This window comes from Drosophila navojoa, chromosome 5 (genome assembly GCF_054131105.1).
Source record: "Drosophila navojoa isolate 15081-1374.11 chromosome 5, UAZ_NAV_1.0, whole genome shotgun sequence".
Taxonomy (NCBI): domain Eukaryota; kingdom Metazoa; phylum Arthropoda; class Insecta; order Diptera; family Drosophilidae; genus Drosophila; species Drosophila navojoa.
The window spans coordinates 4,315,721-4,336,096 of NC_142893.1; the positions used below are offsets into that span (position 1 = coordinate 4,315,721).

The following is a 20,376-nucleotide window of genomic DNA, read 5'->3' on the forward strand; positions in this document are numbered from 1 at the left end:
CTATTTCCGTTTGGGTTTTGCAAAAACTTCCGCATTACAAAGCTGACACAATTTCCCCGCTTACTGCATGGCACTCAGCTCCGCTCCGCTCAGCTCCCCTCTCAAACCCAGCTAACCGCCTTCGCTACAAAAACAACATGGCGTCGTCTACCGTTACACGTTTTACAGCGGAAGTGCCTGCTGATGCTTCACAAAAAAAAAAAAACAACAAAAATGGGAAAAGTGGAAACAAAAAACCCAGGCAACATCAGTCTCTGGCATTCGGTCGGTTGGTTAGTGGGGTTTAGGTTTACGCGTTGGCCAGGTGCTGTCGGCGAATACCGTCGCCATCCGTACCGTATCCCTCTCTCTCACACTCTCTACCTGCCGCGCTAAGTGAAAGCTGTGCCGCACAAAGCTTGTCAATCAATTTTTGTCTGGGTTTTCGGAGTGAGCGAACACCCAATGGGAATGCATTAGCCAATGTTTGACAATCGCTTTGCAGCTGGACACATTTATTAGTGCAGCTCAAGGACACCAACGGATGTCGCTCTACATACATATTATGTTGCCTTTTGTTGCTGCCGCACTGGCCAGCTGACCAGTGAACAAATGGCCAACTGGGCAGCTGCCCCAAATGTTCATCAATGTCGTCTAATGCGCATTCATTTATAAGTTCTCTAATCATTTCTTAGCTTGGCCAAATGGCCGAAACGTACAGTGGTTAAAAACGTAGAGTAAAGGCACAAAGTCTTTACAAATTTGTCTAAAATACTTTTTACGCAATTGAGAATATATAAATTTTTTAATTTACTTAAAATTAACAATGCCATGTTTGCTTTTAATTGCTTTCATGGCTTTAATAGTGAAATGAAGAAATATTAACAGCACTTTAGCAGCACACATTTGCATGTTAAAAATCAGCAACTCTGTTAACGCTTTCATAATTCTATTACAGTGTCTGTTAATGTTTCGTTTGAGCTGCTGCTATAGCTACTATTAATATATTTTAGAGGGTTTATAGCTATATTTAGCGTACATTGTTACCTTTTTCTACACATTTCTCCTAAAATATTCTTAATGCTATGAACATGCTTACAATTAGCTGTAATTAGCTGAAAAAGCAGCCATATAAATATATAAACCGTGTCAAGGTAGAATACCAGCAATACTTATATTACTTTAGTCCCACTGTAGCATTGTTTACTGGCAGCTTGATGGACACGTTGCGATAGCATATGGGGACTTACCGATGCTTTCTGCGATGTCGCTGATGACCGCCACCGGGCATCATGTGCTCAAGGTCGTCGATTTTATCAGCGTCAGTGTCCATGTCCAGTTGCAGGTCACAAGGCGAGTCCTCGGCATTATAGGGGCATTGTCTGCGGGTAATAAATGAGCATGATGAAAGTGACAGGCGACGCTTTTGGTGGACATTTTATACACATATTTATATACACATTGTATATATATAATTTATAATGGCAGCTAGACGACTTACATGACCGGGGCATCAGACGCCTGCCCAACCACATGCACGCACTGCTGCAGGCCATCGGGCGTGGGATAAACGAGCGCTGGATCCGAGCAGCGATGATGACGCTCTGCAAGCATAATGCAATTGTATTAGTAAATGATGTTTATAACGTAATGCCATATCATTTCTTACTGTACTTCTGTTTGCGACGTCGATATTCATCATCGCTGCCCGTACTTTGGGCAGCTGTCGCTGCGGCCATCGTCAGCGTTGGCTTAAAGCTTTGAAAGGGTTTTTTGGATGCCATTGATTTGGTGGCACTGCAGCAGCCAGTGGGTGCCACACTGGAACCGGTTGACGTTGAGGTCATGCGTTGCAGTTTCTCGGCCAACTGCGCCGGCAACGGCTGCTCGTAGCCCACCTCCCCCTCCATAGGAATTATAACCGCTTCGGGCGTACGTCGTATGGGCAGCAAGCCGGTGCTACGTGATTTGAGGCGCTCCGGCAGCGACTCCCGTCCAGCCGAGGCTGTCGGCGTGTTGGCATAGCTGGGCAGCGCGTGCAACGACTGCGAATCGCTCTGGGCCAGCACCGTGCTCACCGTTACATTGGCGCTATCTTCGGATGTATTTTGTCGCGAGAAATATCGCGCATAGGCAGCGGCAGCTCCATCGAAATCGCTGCCACTTTCAGTGCAGGACAGCTGCTTGGGCAGGGGACGTTTGCGTTGCAGCTGGACTTGGGGCTGGGCTGGAGGCTGTGGCACGCGCAGCGCCTCGATTTGCACAGCCACATGCGGTGGCGGCGGTGGCGGCTGCCTGGCCAGGCTGGAGGGAACATGAACATGAATGCGCTGGAAGAAGACGGACATTAATAAGGATTTACTATAGTAAGATTCCACTCACCGCTTGCTGTGGCACAGGCAGCGGCATGGTGCGCACCATGCTGCGCGGAAAGACGGGACTGCATTGGGCGCTTATGGACTTGGCCTCCAGGATGCGCAATCTCTTAGCCAAACGCGCTCGCTCCCGCGTATCCGCATCACCATGGGCCAAGGCAATGATTTCAGCGCCGCCAAAACTGACCGTGCACCGTGAACTGGAGTAGGACAGACTCTCCAAGCTGCCATGCAGTGAGCCAGTGAAGCTATCATCCGCCATCGTCGAGCTGTGCTGGCCAATCACAGTCGCAGTGGCTGTGGCCGTCGCTGTGGCGGTTGCTGTGGCTGTCGCTGAGGTATTGTCGTAGCAGGAGGCAACTGGAGTTACATATTCGGCTTCGCCATTGGTCGTTGTGCTCATGGAATGTCTTGGATCAGGCACTGCCAAGGCTTGCTCATGGGAGCTGCTGCTGCTGCTGTGGCCGCTGTTGCTGCTGCTTTCATGCTCTCCCGCCAGCGGCTTGGCGGGCGTATGCGTTTGCGCCTGCACCAGCAGGCTATGGCTGTGACGCGCCGCCTGCCGGCCGCCCGATGAGTTGCTCAGCGTGCTGGCCACGCTATCCTCCAGCTCCAATTGCAATGGCAGTGAACCGGTCGCCAAATCAGTGTCAGCCGGCCTATGGCTAGGTGCAGTCTTGCCTTGACTCAGGCTTTTCTCAGGCAGTTCGTTTTCTTTCTCCATCTTCATCTGCTTCTCCTTCTCTTCCTTCTCTTTCTCCACCTCCACCTCCTCCTCCTCGGATCCCTCCTTGCTGGCGCGTCGTGGTCCAAAGAGCTTGCGCGGCAGTAGAATGCGCCCAATGGACTTTCGCTTCTTGCGCTTCGCCCGCTTGTGCTCCTCATAGTCACGCTTGAGCGCCTGCATCTTGTGCTCCACGAGCGTGCTGAATACCGCCTCGTAGGTGAGCGCACGCTGCAGATCCAGCAATATATCATTCGTGGACACCGCTTTGTCCAGCTTGTTGTTGAGCAGCTGCAGCGAATCGCCAGCTCTGCCGCTGCCGCTGCCCCCGCCACTGTTGCTATCGTCCGCATCGGCCATGTTGTCCACTTGGAGATCTCTGCTTAAGGTGTTGCTCCCTGTTGCCGCTGCTGCTGCTACTGCTGTAGTTCTTGTTGTTGTTGTTGTTTTGTTTGTGATTGTTGTTTACGACTATTTGCATTATTGTCGGCCTGGCTGCCGTTGATCCTGGTCCACGTCCTCGTCCTGCTTGTCATGTGCTTGCCACAGCGCGCGCTGTGTTGTTGCTGTGGTTGTTGGCACTGATACGTCGCATATTTTGTTGTGCTCCTCAATTGCCACTCAATGAATCTCTCCGGCAATCTCTCGTTTGAGCGCTCGCAACGACTTCAAGTGGTGCTCCAAATGCCGCTTATATCCAAATGGTGCACACCTGCAATGGGAGACAATAAAAAAATATTAGACTACGCAACCACGATGGCAAGACGGTTCAATAGCCCATAGTCGATGAGACAAGGCCGCACACCTGCCACCCGCTCTCTCCCTCATTCCGTCCCTCACTCTGTCCCACTTCAGGCAGCTGGCGAGGACACGCTTCCACAGTTTGCCAATAGTTTTGCACATTTTTGTGATTCAAATTCTGATTCGCTGCCTTTTTTATTCATGAGTAGTGCTGCTTCCTACTTGTTGCACGCACACACATACACACACACACACACACATTAATACTTTCATGCGCACAGGTGCGCCTAACCTTGGTTAGAAAGTTCATTTTTTCTTTGCAAAATCGTAAAATTCCGCCATATATAGTTTTTTCTTATTGCAACGGTAAAATTAGCATTATGTTAGAGCTAACAGCTCTTGCAGCACTGGTCACAAATGATCGTTCTCGTCATGTGCATTCTTTATGCATTAGGTAAGCGAAATATTTACAAAAATTCAGAACAGAAAACTGGCTGGAAATGGACATTGAGTTAACTAGGTTGTGTTTAGACTCAATTGATATTATTTGTTTATTGTTTATAATAATAGACTTTCATTTTGCAGCACTATTTGACTACTAACAGCACCAGCTGAGTTTAGCAGCAAACAAATCATATTTAAAATAACCAAAAGCGTTTGCGATGTTTACCTTTTAACAGCTCCAGCTGAGCAAAATAGCAAATTATTCAAATTGTTTGCAGAAATTCAAATGTCGTTTGCACTGCTTGATCGCAGTTAAATGGACTTTTAACACCACCAGCTGAGCTTAACAGAAAATCAATCGATTACAAATAATCAATAAATAACTAATTCGAACTACCTTGGAGAGAGAGAAAGTCCCTAATCATGCTCTGCAATGGCGCTTGCACAGGACTAGCTGAGCTTAGCGGCCATAAATCAAAATTAAATGATCAACGAACTGCTTCCTGAGAACTTCCCCAATGACTTACTGCAAAAGTTATATTTGATGTTGGCAACTCCTCGCCATTTGGGAACTCCTCGCTTACTGCACTGTGGCACTGTGGCACTGTGGCACAGGGACACTGTGCTCTGGGCCATTGGGCGTGTGCCAGCGACAGCTATCCCCACGGCCGTTGCGCTTTCTCCTGCTACGCTTTATTCTTCTACGGTTGCTGTCGTTGCCAGCAAATAAAAATATACAATGGAAATGGATATTGTTTTCATTTCCGCAGTCACAATCGCTGTGCTCTACTGTGCATGTTGACGGCGACATTTGAAATATGCAAAGCACACAGACCAATACACACACACACACACACACACACACACACACACTCACAGAGATAAATAGTGGAACATATGTATTAGTGCATGTTCGTAGGCCTGCCACTGGCAGTGAGATGCAAATGAGGCAGAAAAAAGGTCACAACAATGGCGCCAACAACCGTAATAGAAACAACAACAACAACAACAAAAGGAACACGAACAAAAAGTGATTAAATGCAAAAACATGCCAAAGGCAGCAGCCCTGAAGAAAGTTGCGCATTTGGGGGCTGTGGCTTGGCTTAGTCGCATGCATTTAAATATGCCATGCGGCAGGCGCTAATTAAACGATACGGCCGGATAATGGAAAAAGTTGAATGCATAAATTTGCACTTTCGCATAGGAAAAGTTAACCGTTACTAAGTAATCGCCGACGACCAGCCATGCTGCCTAAGCATCTTATCTGCCCGCCTCTCAGCAGCAGAATACAATATCAAACAAGCCAAGCGTGCAAACAAAACCAAAGAGAGACAGGAGAAAGAGAGGCAGAGAGAGAGAGAGAGAGTGGGCAGCGAGGTGCAAATGAGAGTGAGAGTGTGCGGGTGTGAGCGAGAGCTACAGCAAGAGCGTACGCATAAATCTAAACAAAACCACATGCCTTAACTTGGCAGGGCCGCTGCTGCTAGCGTCGCAGCCAGTCCAAAAATAAATCATTCGAGGACATAAAGAGAAGGCAAGCAAAAATTATAACTGTTGCTGCGGCGGCCACAAATGTAAATAACAGACGCAGCAGCCGCCGCAGCAGCAGCAGCAGCGCTGCTCAACAGTTGAGCCAGAGAGAGAGCTCGTCCTGTTGCTCAGTTAGCTCGCTCTCATTTTCATGCTCTCGCTCACTAGCTGTTAAAGCGCTGTTAACAACCTGCTTGTTGCTGTCCATGTGAAAGAGGGTGTGTGGCTGTATGTGTGTGTGCTCGTGGTTTTGTGTGGGCGGACTTAAACGGTAAAATGGTGAACGTACAACTGTGTCTGTGTGTGTGTGTTTGTGTTTTTGTCAACAGAAGTTTTTGGACCCAAATGCTTGGTCGTTTTTTTCCATTAAATTTTATTTGATTGTATTTGCGAGCGAGTTACTTTCACTTTCAGATGTCAATGACAAGCATTAATAATGCTTAATTAGTGTTTCGCCCAGAGCCAGCACAGTGGGACGCATGCATAGTACATGCTGTACAAGATATCGTATATGTAATGTGCCAAATAATGCCCTGTCTCCCATACAGCAAACAGCATACAGCTTACATCATTTGCAATTGGCATTAATGCACTCAACCATGGCCTATGCTACAATATACATATATGCAATTGTTAATATTAATGAGGTGCAATTAGCCGTTGAAATCGGGTACGGAATTGTAAATGCCATTAGCTGGGCCCAAGGCGAATTCGCCCACGGCGCCTGTTTAAATTTAATCAACTCTATACTGTGTATGTTGTATTTGGTCGATGCTCATTCACTGCTGGGTATTCAATTATTGACGCCTCTTTTCGCCGCGGCGGCCTTCACACGATTTGGTGGGCGTGGCAAAGTGGCGTAGTGCAGCGCAATACACACACTAAAGGCGAATGCCAAATAAAACATGCACATGGCTTAAAACACATGACACCGAAACAAGAGAAGCTCAGCGGCCAAAAAAAAACAATGATGAAAAACGAAGAGTGAACTTAATTCAACTATTTATTTAACAGATACTCTGTAAATGGTTTAAACTCTATAGCAAACACTTAAAAAGTAGTTCTGAGGCAGCAGAAGTTTCGCGAATTTCAGCTATTAGCATTAACTTTAACTGGCTAACATTAACAGTTACTGCAACCGTTAGAGGCTTTCAGGCAACTGCAAGCCCTTATACTCTGTAAATGTTTTGCGAATTGCAGTTAAGCTATTTATATATGTCGGTATAATAGAATATAATAACAGCGGATTAACAGAATCTATAAAATAAGAATCACAATGGAAATTGTTATAACAGCAGCAATTATAATAGCAGTCTATTAACAGCATGCGTAAGCTGATCAGCGAGAAATTAACATAAGCTCCTCTAACATCAATTTATAGAGCTACTGCGTTACAATAAAGTTATTTTACTTGCACACACACACTGCTGCCCATTGAATATACCCTGTTTGGGAACGACTTTCAATGCAGGGTATGTAAATAAAAACAGAACAAATAGAAAACGCTTTTTGCACTGGCACGACCTTTGAAATTAGAGTTCTGAGATGTGCACGTAAAGTTTGTGTGTGCAGAGAGTGTGTATATTGTATGTATATATATACATATGTGTGTGTGTGTGTGTGTGTGTGTGTGTAGAAGTATGTGTGCACATTCAAAATGAGTCCTTGGCCGCAACGAGCTGCAGCAGCAGCAGTCCCCTGTCCCCAGTTACTGTTTCTGTTTCAGTTTTCAGTTTCGGTCTCGGCCTCTAGCAGCGTGTCAGATAATTAGTGAAAACTGTCTGTGAAGAAGAGTCTGTCGTCGTGGTCCGACTCGGAGGCTCCACTGGTTCACGTCGACGGCAATGTCAGGCCATGCAGCCGACCAATGTGCCCCTATATGCCTGCTGCACCTGCTCCCCACCTCACCTCAGCTCAGCTCACCTAACCTCACCTCACCTCACCTTCGCTCTCTCTTGGTTTTGACAGCCTTCGTCCAGATGAGCCATATGAAATGCAGCCTGACACTTTGCTGACACACAAACATGTAAAACGAATGTGAATAAGTGTGCGTCAGTGTGTAAATATTGAGTGTGTGTGTGTGTGTGTTTGTGTGTGTGCTGTAACTGTTACATTTCAGCTGACATTCGTAGACACCAGTTGTTGTTGTAGTTGCTGCTCGTCTGCATTCTTACAATTCATTTGAGAACATCTTTTGACTTTATGCAAATGCAAAAACTCAGCACATATCGATGACATATGTACGTTATCATTGAGGCAATTAAAATTATATGGTATGTAGTATATAACTCAGCAAAAATGTCAAGAGACACATACTATGTGGGGCACATCTCGGCATGATAAAGATATCATGAATATCCAAAGAGACAAAAGAAATCTCTAATTAATCAATTTCGCAGCTGGTATATTATATATTTAGTATTTTTGCAGCTGCTCCATTACTTTACTCAGTATTCTAGAAGTTTCATTATATGGTTCCTAAATACTTGAGGCTTTTTTAACGAAAAGGAGACTGATCACAGCTTCTATTACATTTTTCCTTTTATCTTAAATGTTTTTTTATTTTAGTTAGTTTAGGAATTTTAGCTCGGATTATTTGGCTACACTGCAAACCTCTACCACAAATTAATCCAGAGTTACATGAGGTATGTTTTGTGTATTTATGTTGCATTTACAATACCAAACTCACAATGGTTCTTGAGTTCTTAGAGCTTGTTAATTATATACCTTAGGTAAAAACAAACAACGCAAGCCAAATATATTTTACCCAACTCTGCTAGTAACTGAGTTCCTTGAGGATAAATTGAGTAACATAAATATAATTCTAACTCTTATACAAGTTAATGAAAATCATTTTAGAGAATTTCCCGTGAACTTTCTCTTGAGTTTCACATAATTAAGAAAAACTTTGAAATTCCAGCTAAATTTATACTAGTTTATTATATACCGTAAATCATTTGAATCGTAATCACATTTGCTACATATAAGCTTTATTTCGAGGGCATTCAGCTGTTTTCTAGCTATTTTCAGCTAGTTTCTTTTATTTATAGAAATTGATTCCCTTTTAACAAAAAAAAAAAAAAAAAAAAAAAAATAACACCCACATGCTGAAGGCCATTGAAGTTCGCTGCGACGCTTTCTGTTTATTTGGAATAGTCGAGCTGATATTTATAGACTTTCTTAGCTGCCGCAGTCACATCAGTCAATCGACCAATCGGCCAATAGGCCCCACAGATAAAAATCGAAAATCAACTAACTATATCTAGTTCGCTATAAACACATATGTGAGTCAAAGTCGAAAAATGTTTACAGTTAATTTGTTTTGATTCTTTTTATATATACATACATACATATATACTTTTTCTGATATTTGACTGCCGATTGTTGTTGTTGCTGTGTTTGGCATTTTTATGAATGGACTGCCTTTTCCGTTTGCCATTGTTGGCGGCAACAGCAGCAACAGCAGGCAATAAAATTAAATTTAATTTTTTCCGCTTAATTTCATGTTTTTACCTACAATTGCCAGAGACGAGCAGCCAGCCAGTCGGTCAGGCAGGAAATATTGTGTATACGCAGCATTGTCCTTGCCTCTTATCCATTTCGTTACATTAATTTTATTTTCATGTGAAACAAATTATGAATGCAGGCTTTATTTATTTGCTGCTTTAAAGTTATGGTGCTGCAATTGCTTTTCCTGTTATAGCTATTATTGTTGTTGTTGCTCTTGCTGTTGTTGTTAATGGTAAAACATTTGTTCTGGCTCTCAACATGCGCCCTCTGTCCGTCCGTCCGCATGACAATCGATTTGTGTTCGCCAGTACGTAAATACAAATCAAATATGCATTACAATTGGCCTGTTGGCCAAACGCTGCAGGCCTTGACCGCCCCGCTGCCCTCGGACCTGCCCCCGCGCCCTCCCCACTACCCCTACATATACACTCTTCACTTATTGCTCGAAAACTTCTGTTGTTGTTCACACTCTTCTACCTCCCTCTCCCTCTCTCTTTTACACGCTCTCTTTCTCTTTCTTTTGCTGCTGTGCATTTGCAGGCCGCACTTGTAATTTAATGACGCGTTCGCTTCCAGATCACTAGCAGGGCAAAGGGCGCAGCTGTTGCCTCGTTAAAGTTGCCTAACTCAAACATATACACACACATACACAGAAGAGCACACACAGGAACACACACACACGCACACACACTCCCGCACTCACATATACATAGTCATTACACAGCTGTATCTGAAAACTTGTAGCAAATGGTGCAAAAGATGCCAGGCTGTGTAATTTTGCCACGCCTACTCAGTTAGGAGCTGGCAGCAGCAAAAAATTGCCATACCTAAACAAAAATACCCTGTACAAATGAGAGTCCAATATAAAATTAAACTTGATTAATTTATTTAACATAATTTTATACTTTTATAAGCCCATTTTCTATATATTTATTTTTTTACAGGGTATTTGCAGACTCTCAGCATTTTATAGACTCATAACGTAACTTGTTTATTATGCCTGAGCAAACAAAAAATTTATTGCCAAATGACAAATGCAAAACTTTGAAATTAAAATTCCATTCGATTATAATAAATGTATGAATATTTTGATAAATTACAACGTTTATCGCATTGAATTGAATTTAATTGAATTCAATTTCCATTGGCATGCAAAAGATGCTGGGCCATTGAAAATACACACACATACTCTCTACATATGCCAAGCACATGCATGAATTATGTTTCATTTGAATTTACAATTTGTTTTCCATGGAAATTTGAGCTTTAAGCTTCAATTCTAGTGAAAACATAGTGAAATTTTAGTAATCATCAAATAAGCTAGAATGCTTTATGAGTTACTTGAGGCGTATTTTCCTATTTTATCTCAAAAAGTAGAGTATTTGCTATTTGGGTAAACTTTAGGCGCAACTATATATCAATATTTATCTATATACGTTGTAATTCGAAACAAATTAATTAACTTGTATATCGATTTTCATTGAGTTCATGTGAATGGCTGAGCATTTCCTATAAAACAATCTCGAATTTTAATGATAAAAGGCGCCTAGAGCAACTTACACATGGACGGACAGACAGACGAATAGACTGACTGATGGGCAGACAAACCAATGGACAGACACACAAGCAGAGGAATAAACAGACAGCCAAAATAGATCCAAAAGAAAAATAGATGGACAATCCGACAGACAAACATAGGCACGGATAGACGGACGGACGGAAGACGAAAGGAAGGACGCATTGGACAGATCGATGGACAGACAGCGAGGACAGACTGAAAGACAAGCAGAGCAATAGACGAAAGGACAGATGGACACCCAAAATAAGCTGATGAGCAGGCGGACATACAGACAGACCGCAGAACAGAAAGACAAGCAGATGGATGGACAGACAGATAGAAAAGACTGCTGGGGAGAGAGATATATATAGGAAGACAGAATAGCCTGATGAGCAGTGGACAGATCAGACTGATAGATGGAAGAACAGACGGCAAACAATATAAAATCCACTAGGCAGTTATTAAGAATCAGCAATCATATCCATCTGCCTGTAATATAATTAAATGAAAAGCATTATATCTCGATTTCTCATTTTCAATAGGTTCAAGGTATAACTAGAATATCGGATATTACGTGGCAATAAATGGATTAGACTCTAGAAGTGTTTTAAAGACACAGTTCCTGATTTAAATCTAGCCGTAAAACAAAATAATATATTTTTTATACACCCAACAATCATCTGCTCATGATAGGCACAGCAAGAGGTACGGTTTATTTTACTTTGGCATTAAATAAAAATTCAAAACAAAAAAACCTTATACAAATTATATCTACAGAGAAAATCTAGCGCGTATTATGCATATGAAAATATTGACAAACTTCAATAGAATCAGAGCAATGCGCTGTAATAGAATTTTAAATGAATTGATCTATAAGAAATTTGGAAAATCTAATTGAAAACTCAAGCTGCATTCATAATTGGAGTTTCACAAACTAAGCTCTGGGCAAGAGCTGAAATCAAAGAGTTGAGCTAAAGCCCAAATGAAATGTCTATAGAAAATATAACTTAATATAATACTTAGGCACATAAATTTGTAGAATTTTATTCTAACTAATCTGTTTGAATTTGCTAACTAGCAATTACAAATATTTATTTAGCCTCTAGCTGAGAGCTCTAACTTTGAACAACCAATTAAAAAGTGTCGCCAGCTAAATTTAAAACTTGTTTTAGCTCTGGCTAAATGAAAAGTTGAAATTGTGAAACTGAAACTGAAATTGAAACTGAAACTGAGAGTGAAATGCATTCGAAAATTGTTTAGATGCATCTCAAATCAGAAGCACTTAACAGCCATTAATGATGCTGTCGCACGCATACAGATGTAATTTTAGTGCAATTTAATTGCAAAGCATTTAGTTGAATGTGTTTGGCCCAAAGGGCGTAGGACGAGGACGTCCAAGTGTGTGTGTACGTGTGTGTGTGTGTGTCGGTAGAAGCAAGCGTTTAAGCTATTAATTAGAGCAGCTCAGACGATGCCACACACACACACACACATAGACAACATAACATACACCCACACACACTCGCAAGTGAATGGCAAATTTATAGCTGTTTATCGCTGCAACAAGTTTATCTCGTGTTGCTACTAACTGGCGCTCATTACGTTGCCGTTTGTTGTTGCTGCTACTGATTGTTCACTTTGTTGTTGTTGTTGTTGTAATCACTTTGGGCAAGCTAGAGGCAGCTGCTGCTGCTGTTCGCTGACTGCGCGATTTTTTTTTGTGCGTACCACATGGCGTATGAGCAATCCAAATCGCTTTGGCCATAGCCCAAATGTCTGTGTCGAGTCGCGCATATTTAAGACGTGGCATTAAAAGTTAATGTGCCCATAAACACACACGCACGCAGACAGACACATGCTAATTGCGCTCGTGCTGTGGGCGTGGCGACAATAGAGGCGACAAATCGATGTGTTGTAAATTGAAGACGCGTTAATCTTAATTACACGCGAGTGCGAAACACACACACACACAAAAATTGTTGCAATTGCAGCAGCTAGAAGAAGAAGAGACACACATTGTTGATTGCATGCGACTGGGCTATATAAATGTGTTTGAGTGTGTGTGCGTGTGTGTGTGTGTGAGTGTTTGTGGCTCATGCATTTATCATGATGTGTGAAGCCGACAGCAATGATTATGAATATATATAGTATACAAAGCAGCTGTGTGTATGCATGTGTGTGCGTGTATGTGTGTGTGTGTGTGTGCCAAAAGAAAAAACCAAAGACGCCGCAGCAGCAGCAATGGGAAAACGGCTTATCCTTGAGATATAAACTGACATTTAAGCAACTCAGGCAGGCGTATGCATATCACACACACACACACACACACACACTCACGCAGACAAAAGTAAACACAGCTGGCAGGCTTTGCCCTTGTGCCGTGCCCAGCTCCCTCCCTTCCTCCCTCCCTTCCTCCACTCGCATTCAATGCAATTGACTTGCAAAAAGTGTTGCATACTGCGCGGCGCACTGCTTCCTATTCAGCTGCCGCCACGCCCATACGGAGGCAGTGGCAGTGGCACATCTATTTGCATTTCACTTTTCACCTGCTGATTTTTTTTCTCTTCCATTTCTCCCACTTTTTTTTCTGTTTGTTTGTTTGTTTGTGTGCTGCACAGATTAGCGGACCACGAATTACAAGTTCAGCAATTAAATTCAATTGCAGTTTGTGTAAACAGCAGAAAAAAAATGAGAAAAGAAGAAGCAGAACGAGGCTAAAATTTTATGGGCCCTTTTTTTTATTGAAATTAAATTGTTCGTGTTAAATTACACTGCTGCATAATGCCTGGCTGGCTGCTGTTGCTGCTGCTGCCTCTACTATGTGTAGATGTGTGTGTGTGTGTGTTTGTGTGTGTGTGTGCATTGCATGTGTTTATTTGCCCCTGCGTTTGCGTTTGTGCGTCTCGCTTTATATCCTCTGGCACGTCCACGTCGCACGTTAGTCAATGTCATGTTGCCTGCCAACACCAACACAGGCACACACTACACACACACACACACATTTAACATTTTGTGGCATTTTCTGTGTATGTGTGCGGCATGCATGTGGCAGATATGAAGTATTTGTCCGTTGCGCTGCTGGCATTTGCTTTTTTTTGTCACAATTTTGCGAAATACCCTGTAGTTGTTAGTGCTTAGAAAGTGGACATGATTAACAGGCAGCACTTAATATGATAAACATATTAGATTAGTGAATGACTAAACTATTTTTTAACTAACTCAACTTCTGATTTTCTTTAACGCTTTTCACTTTGAGCGAACTATTTATTACAAAGCAACATTCTTAAACACAAAACTCAACTCCATTCGCTTGTATTATTTACAGGGTATTTGCTAGTTGATCTTTCCTGCTCATTTCGCTTGCTTCTTGCAATTGGGGTTCTTTTAACTTGCTGAGGAAGCTTGTCCCGCACAGACAATAATATTTGTGCCATTTACTCGTTTTTCTGAGCATCACAAATATATTGGGGAGAGTTTCTTTAAGAATTTAGATGTTAAGTTTGGGAAGGCTTGTTTAAGAACATAAGACGCATAGGATAAAATAAATAAAATGAGTAAATAGAGAGAAATGAGAAACAAAAATAATATAAAATACTAAGTAGAGAAAAGGGAGCAGAGAATTGCGAATAAGGAATAGAGAATAGGCAATGGAAATAGAGATTAGAAAATAAAGAATATAGAATAAAAGAGCATAAAGAATATAAAATAAGGAATAGAGAATAAATAATGGAGAATAGAAATTAAATAATAGATAATAGAGAATAAAAAATATATATTATAGAGAATAAGGAATAGAGAATGAAGAATAGAGAATACTAAAGAGCATAGAAATAAAAGATACGGAGTTTTACTTTAGAGTTGTATACAAATAGAATAGGAAGAGTACAATAAACGAATCATGATAAAGAAAGAATAACATAGAGCAAATATATCACCTATAGTAACAGGACTTCCTTAGCTCTGCATCAAGCACATAAGCCTTTCATAAATGCAAATAAGGAAAATTTAAAAGTCATTGTAAAAGTAGAAAAAAAGAACAAAAACAATTTTTGGAGTCAACTCTCAACTTCTACTTTCCCAGATTCATTATAAATTTCTATATATTATGTCCGAAATTATCCATTTAGAGCATTTACTATTCACTTGCCGCTTCTCACTTCTCTCTACGCCACTTTGCTTGTTTAATGTCTTTTCGGCTTGACTTTGGGCTTGACTCAGTTTGTCAGTTGAGCAGTTTATCACTTCATCAATGCCCCACAATGTGGCCTCACTCTAATTGCAATATATATTCATATATATGTATATATATAATATGATTTAATCTGCATATATTTAGCTATTTAAATACAATCAATATACACTTTAATATACACTCTTATATACATACATACACATATACATATATGTACATATAGATTGTTTAGCTTATGCTAACCGCAATGCCAAATGGCTATTTAGTTTATGCAAATATTATTTGCCCATGCGGTTGCACTCTTAATTTACCGATTTATATGCAGTTAGTCAAATAGAAACGACTGCCACGCCCACAAAATTGTCAATGCTAATTGCATTCTGTTCGGCTGGCGCCCCCCAAAGGCATTTTATATTAAATTTCACAAAATGCCAAGAAAACTTTCCAAGTGCCAAGCAATCCAGTGAAGGACACACAATTGAGGATGCGGTTGCGGATGCGGATGCGGATGCGGATGTGAATGCGGATGTCCTTTAGACATTTACCCGGTTTCTGATTAGCCCAGACAGCGCCAGCAGCTGCTCGACACTCAACTGTTCGTATTATGCAATTAACAGCAGCAAAATTCTTGTTAAGAGTTTAGCATTAAAGACGCCAATAAGCTTAATCTAACTGTATTAAAGTTTCGCTAACTCACTCTCTCACTCTCTCTCTCTCTCTCTCTCTCTGCTTCTATGCTCGAATCAATAAAAGTGAAGAAGAGCTGCTTGGGAAGCTAGAGAGTTATCTACTTTATATGTATATACAGCATGTATATTATTCTACAATATATAAATATATATATCTATTATAATGGTCTTATTAGCCAGAATAAAGAGCAACTTGAGCATCTCTTTGTTGTATATCTTGCAGAGCTAAAAATTTGATAAGCTCTCTTAGCTCGCTTCACTTGAGTTCACACGCTTTGAACTACAAATTTTGTATATACATACTATATAACTATATTTGTATTGTATAGAGAGCACTACGCTTTACTAAATTATCAGCTCAAAAGGCGTTATTAAGTACTTAAAGGCCACTGACTTAGCACTGGCAGCAACTTAACTTTAAGCCAAGTTAGCTTCTATTGTTATTTGCTATGAACAGTGTGCAGGCGATTATCTCGTCATTTGGAATTATATAAATAGAACAGTTCGTAGTACTTATGGCTCTAAGAAAATTAGTATTGTTTATCATTAAGCACACAGTTTTTACCATAATGTGAACACATTCATTTACAGAGTAACTATTAGTCAATCATATTATATTATGTATATATATTATATGTATATATATAAGCTCTATACATTCAAATATGTATATAGACTTTGCTTTTCTTAATAAATCGTTTAAGTTAGACAAATTTTAAAAAGTTTTGCTTTCCTATTTATATTCATGAACTAACTAAATTATACATTTTCCTTCACAGACTTTTTGACCCAATTATTTTGTATGATCATAGTATATATAATATATGTACTACAGTATAGTCTACTATATCGTATATGATATAGAAAAAACAATTATACATAGAAAGTAATATTAATACACATAGAATCCCTAAAGATTTCAAATCACAAAGATTCACAATGACAACCTTATATAATATAATATACATTTACAGGGTATCAATGAGTCCAAGCCAATTTAAGTACATATACATTTGTGCATAACATAATTGATGTTGTAGCACTTCGATTTACGCCATTAAACAGGGGCCCATCGACAATCGTTCGCTATTTACGATTTATGATTGTCGGCTGTGACTTGCATTTGCAATTGCAATAATTTATTAAAAAGCTCATCAATTAGGCACAATATAACGGCGTACAACAAATGAATTCAATGCCGAATGAAAATGCTATTTATTATTGCTTAAAAAATGGCAAGTCAGACAGTGAATTCGAGTCCAAGAAGGGAGAGCAGGAGGCAGGGGCACAAGCACAAGCACAGACTCTTGGTTAAATGTTGGCCATGCGGCATCCGACCGAAAAAGGGGAAATTGCACTTTAATACTCAGACCCTAAGGCAGATCTCTTAGTATGGGTGTATTGAGCATGGCGTGTGTGTGTGTGTGTGTGTGGGCGTTTGTCTGATAATTTGAAAAACTAAAGTCAAAGTCAAGCAACAAATGCTGATGATGTATGTCCTGACTGGCTGTGCTCTATGCCATAAATATGATGCGATATATATAGAGCATATACATATATACGTGTGTATGCGTATGTATATCGATGATTAAGGAGTTGTCATATGCTAACCACAACAATGGCAACAAAGCGAACGAGCGACAACAATAGAAGCCCTTTGTATCTGTCGCTGTATTTGTGCCCATGTGAGATGTCCTTGTGCTGCGTCGAAGCTGTATCACAGTGGCAGTCAATGCACTGAGAGAAAAGAATACAAACTTTCACTGGCATCACAAGAAGTTGTGGGAAACGGCAAGATGGATTGTGACATAGATAGATAATCGAAGAGGCCATATATACAAGGAGATGGATAGCAAGATAGATAGAGATGAAATGCATCGTGTGTAACTCAAGATAGATATAAAAATATGTATATAGATTAGATATTAAGTAGAGATAAACCTGAGAAATATATAATATAATATATATATAAATTAATATATATAGAAAGAAATATTATTATTGGAGATTCTAGGCTAGGGTATCCATAAAAGATTCGTTCCACTTGGGAATATCTAGGATTCAAAGACTTGATTATATAGAATGAATGAAACACACAAAAGTAGAACCAATTAGATACATATACATGGCTAGAGAGAGAGAGAGAGAGAGAGAGAGAGAGAGAGAGAGAGAGAGAGACAGGGAGAGAGAGAAAGAAAGAGAGAGGGAGATACATAACCTGAAAATCGACATAATTTCACATTATTTTTGTTGCATTTATTTATTTTAGGTATACAACTTCATATATATGTATGTATATTTGTTTATCAACGCAAGCCCACAGGCTACAAATTCGCTTATCTGATAAGAGTTTCAAATACCCAATTATAATTATAAGTAAACATTCAAAAAGGGATCAAAGGGGGCTACCCTCCATGCTCTCTTACATCTGTGCACAGAAAAATCAATAAGAAATTCAATTTCTTACTAAATTAACAGCAAAATAAATCAAGCGCGTTACTTCCCCAATAATCTGTTTAATATGACAAATCGAAGTGAATAAAATATTTAGTTAAAATCAATAAGATTTGCCTACATGTCTATGTGGAGCCACCCCAAGTAAATTTTGTATTCCCTTTGGAGGCAAAATGCCTTTGACATGTGATAGCTTAGCTATGTATATTCCCCTAAGGCAATTCCCATTAAAAGCGTTTAATTTACTTGGCATTTGCCGCTTGATTAACAATTTAGACAGTTGCGTTCAGGTGTAGTCGTGCCAAAATGCCTGTGATTTAAGCACAACTTTCCCAGGAAAGGAAAATCTTTCTGGCCCAGTCGTGCCGCCTGCCAGCCAGCTAACAAAATTCGCATGCCAATGCCACGCAGATTTGTATTATTTATGCTGCCAACACAATATGCTGCCATATGTGCGTATATATATGTATATGTGTATAATATGTGTATACTATATATAGTATATATATATAGACACATACATGCGATATGTGGCCAGCAGTGCAGATGCCGCGTTCCCAGCAGAAAAAACCAAAAATACACATTCGACCCGCACACAATAAACATTCTCGGTGTTGCGCTAAGGATATTGAGGAGGTCCTGTGCACAGATTTATGCGAAACTTTAAAATACATTTCCATTGACAGGCCAGGCGAAAGGAGGAACGCAAGAAGGTAAGCCCCAAAAAAGGGATGGCCGACAAATTCAAACGGATGTTTATAAGGCAGAAAATGAGACGTCAGCCAAGTCGCATACAATTATCTCAACAGAGTAGAAACTCATATATATGTGCATATATGTACATAACATACATATATGTATGCACACACACATACACACATACATGTACAACAATGTATTGCCACAAAAGTTTTTCAACAGCTTCTAGGCAACGCTGTGCTCAGTGAGTCTGAAGTTTTTCAACTTTGATTTCAACTTTTTATATTTGATTCTGTGTTACACATACGCCCCGTTGGCCTCTTGTATTTTTCGTATTACACATACGACCTGTTTTGGCCTGCATGACCAGACGTCGCTTATGCGCAAGCATGCTCTAAGCTCTGGCAAGCACAGGCTTGCAACTTGTGGCACAGATTAAAGGCCAAGCACACATCTGATAGCCATTGAATGCAAAAATCAGTTTAGACCGTAGATAAAAACTTGGCCGAGTTCGTTGGCAATAGCTGCTTGGGGGGGACTTAAATCTGTGATGGATTTATTAGACAATTGTTGCGTGTTACATACGCTTCATATATTTCATATACAAATACATATATAGAGTGTGTGTCCTGATTGACATGGTTAACTGTATAGAGTAAATAAATATTTTATTCGCATAAATACTTACATTTGTTGTTTTATAGAATTTTTATCGACTGTTGTTGTTGGCGTAATAAAATATCGCTTTTGTTTTAAGGCCTTTTGCTGTAGATGAAATAGGTCTCCTCATTTATGTTTGTATTTCCGTGTAATTTTATATTTATTTCCAGCTGTAATCGTTATACATTGGAGTTTCGATTGTAGTCAAACTATTTTATAATAACTGTTATTATTCACATATTGAATTATTAGGCGTGTTAATATAAGAAATGTTTAATTTTTTATTATATGTAATGAATTTTACTATATTTATTGAAACGATTAAAGAGCAGTATTGTTAGATTGTTTATTGTTGTTTAATATTTATAACATTTGTTAATAAAAAATTATATTATATTGATATTATATTAATATATTAAATTTCGATTATTATAAATTAATAATTGTTTTTAACTGTATTTTAAAAATAATATTTTTATAATATCATTATTAAGCACCCCTTTTTTAATTTTATAAAATCTATTATTTATATTCACTTTATTTTAATAGGTTTATCATTAAAAGAATTTATTATACTTTTTATTTATATGCTTTCTCAATATTGCATATTCAATTTTCTTTATATTTTCATTTTAGTATTCATTCCTTTATTTCAATTTATTTACAACATTTTCTTTCCATTCTCCATATTTATTTTGCAGCTGCTTCTTTTCACACACTTCCGAAACACATAATTAAACGTTGTTCAACACTTGTTCAACAGCTTTATTTTTTAGACAGCAGTCTATTTGGTGAAGCTAATTAAGACTGACAATTCAAAA

At 39.8% G+C, this 20,376-nt stretch overlaps 2 protein-coding genes across 9 annotated transcripts in view; one reads left to right on the forward strand and one right to left on the reverse strand.

Annotated features, from left to right (window-relative positions):
- LOC108653967 (uncharacterized) overlaps window positions 1–20,376 on the reverse strand; it is a 100,677-nt gene that overhangs the window by 75,434 nt on the left and 4,867 nt on the right. For 4 of the 8 annotated variants that reach the window (XM_089261841.1, XM_089261842.1, XM_089261838.1 and 1 more), the window contains exons 2-6: window positions 19,584–19,858; window positions 2,362–3,790; window positions 1,649–2,309; window positions 1,481–1,583; window positions 1,230–1,361 (exon numbers count right to left, since the gene is read on the reverse strand). In XM_089261841.1, the coding sequence (XP_089117967.1) occupies window positions 1,230–1,361; window positions 1,481–1,583; window positions 1,649–2,309; window positions 2,362–3,438 (1,973 nt within the window). In that variant the 5' untranslated portion in view covers window positions 3,439–3,790; window positions 19,584–19,858. The remainder of the gene's footprint in view (window positions 1–1,229; window positions 1,362–1,480; window positions 1,584–1,648; window positions 2,310–2,361; window positions 3,791–19,583; window positions 19,859–20,376) is intronic. The other 4 variants (XM_089261843.1, XM_089261839.1, XM_089261840.1 and 1 more) reach the window with 3 other exon arrangements.
- Window positions 1–20,376, forward strand: part of LOC108654236 (uncharacterized) — a 125,383-nt gene that overhangs the window by 18,710 nt on the left and 86,297 nt on the right. The window lies entirely within an intron of this gene.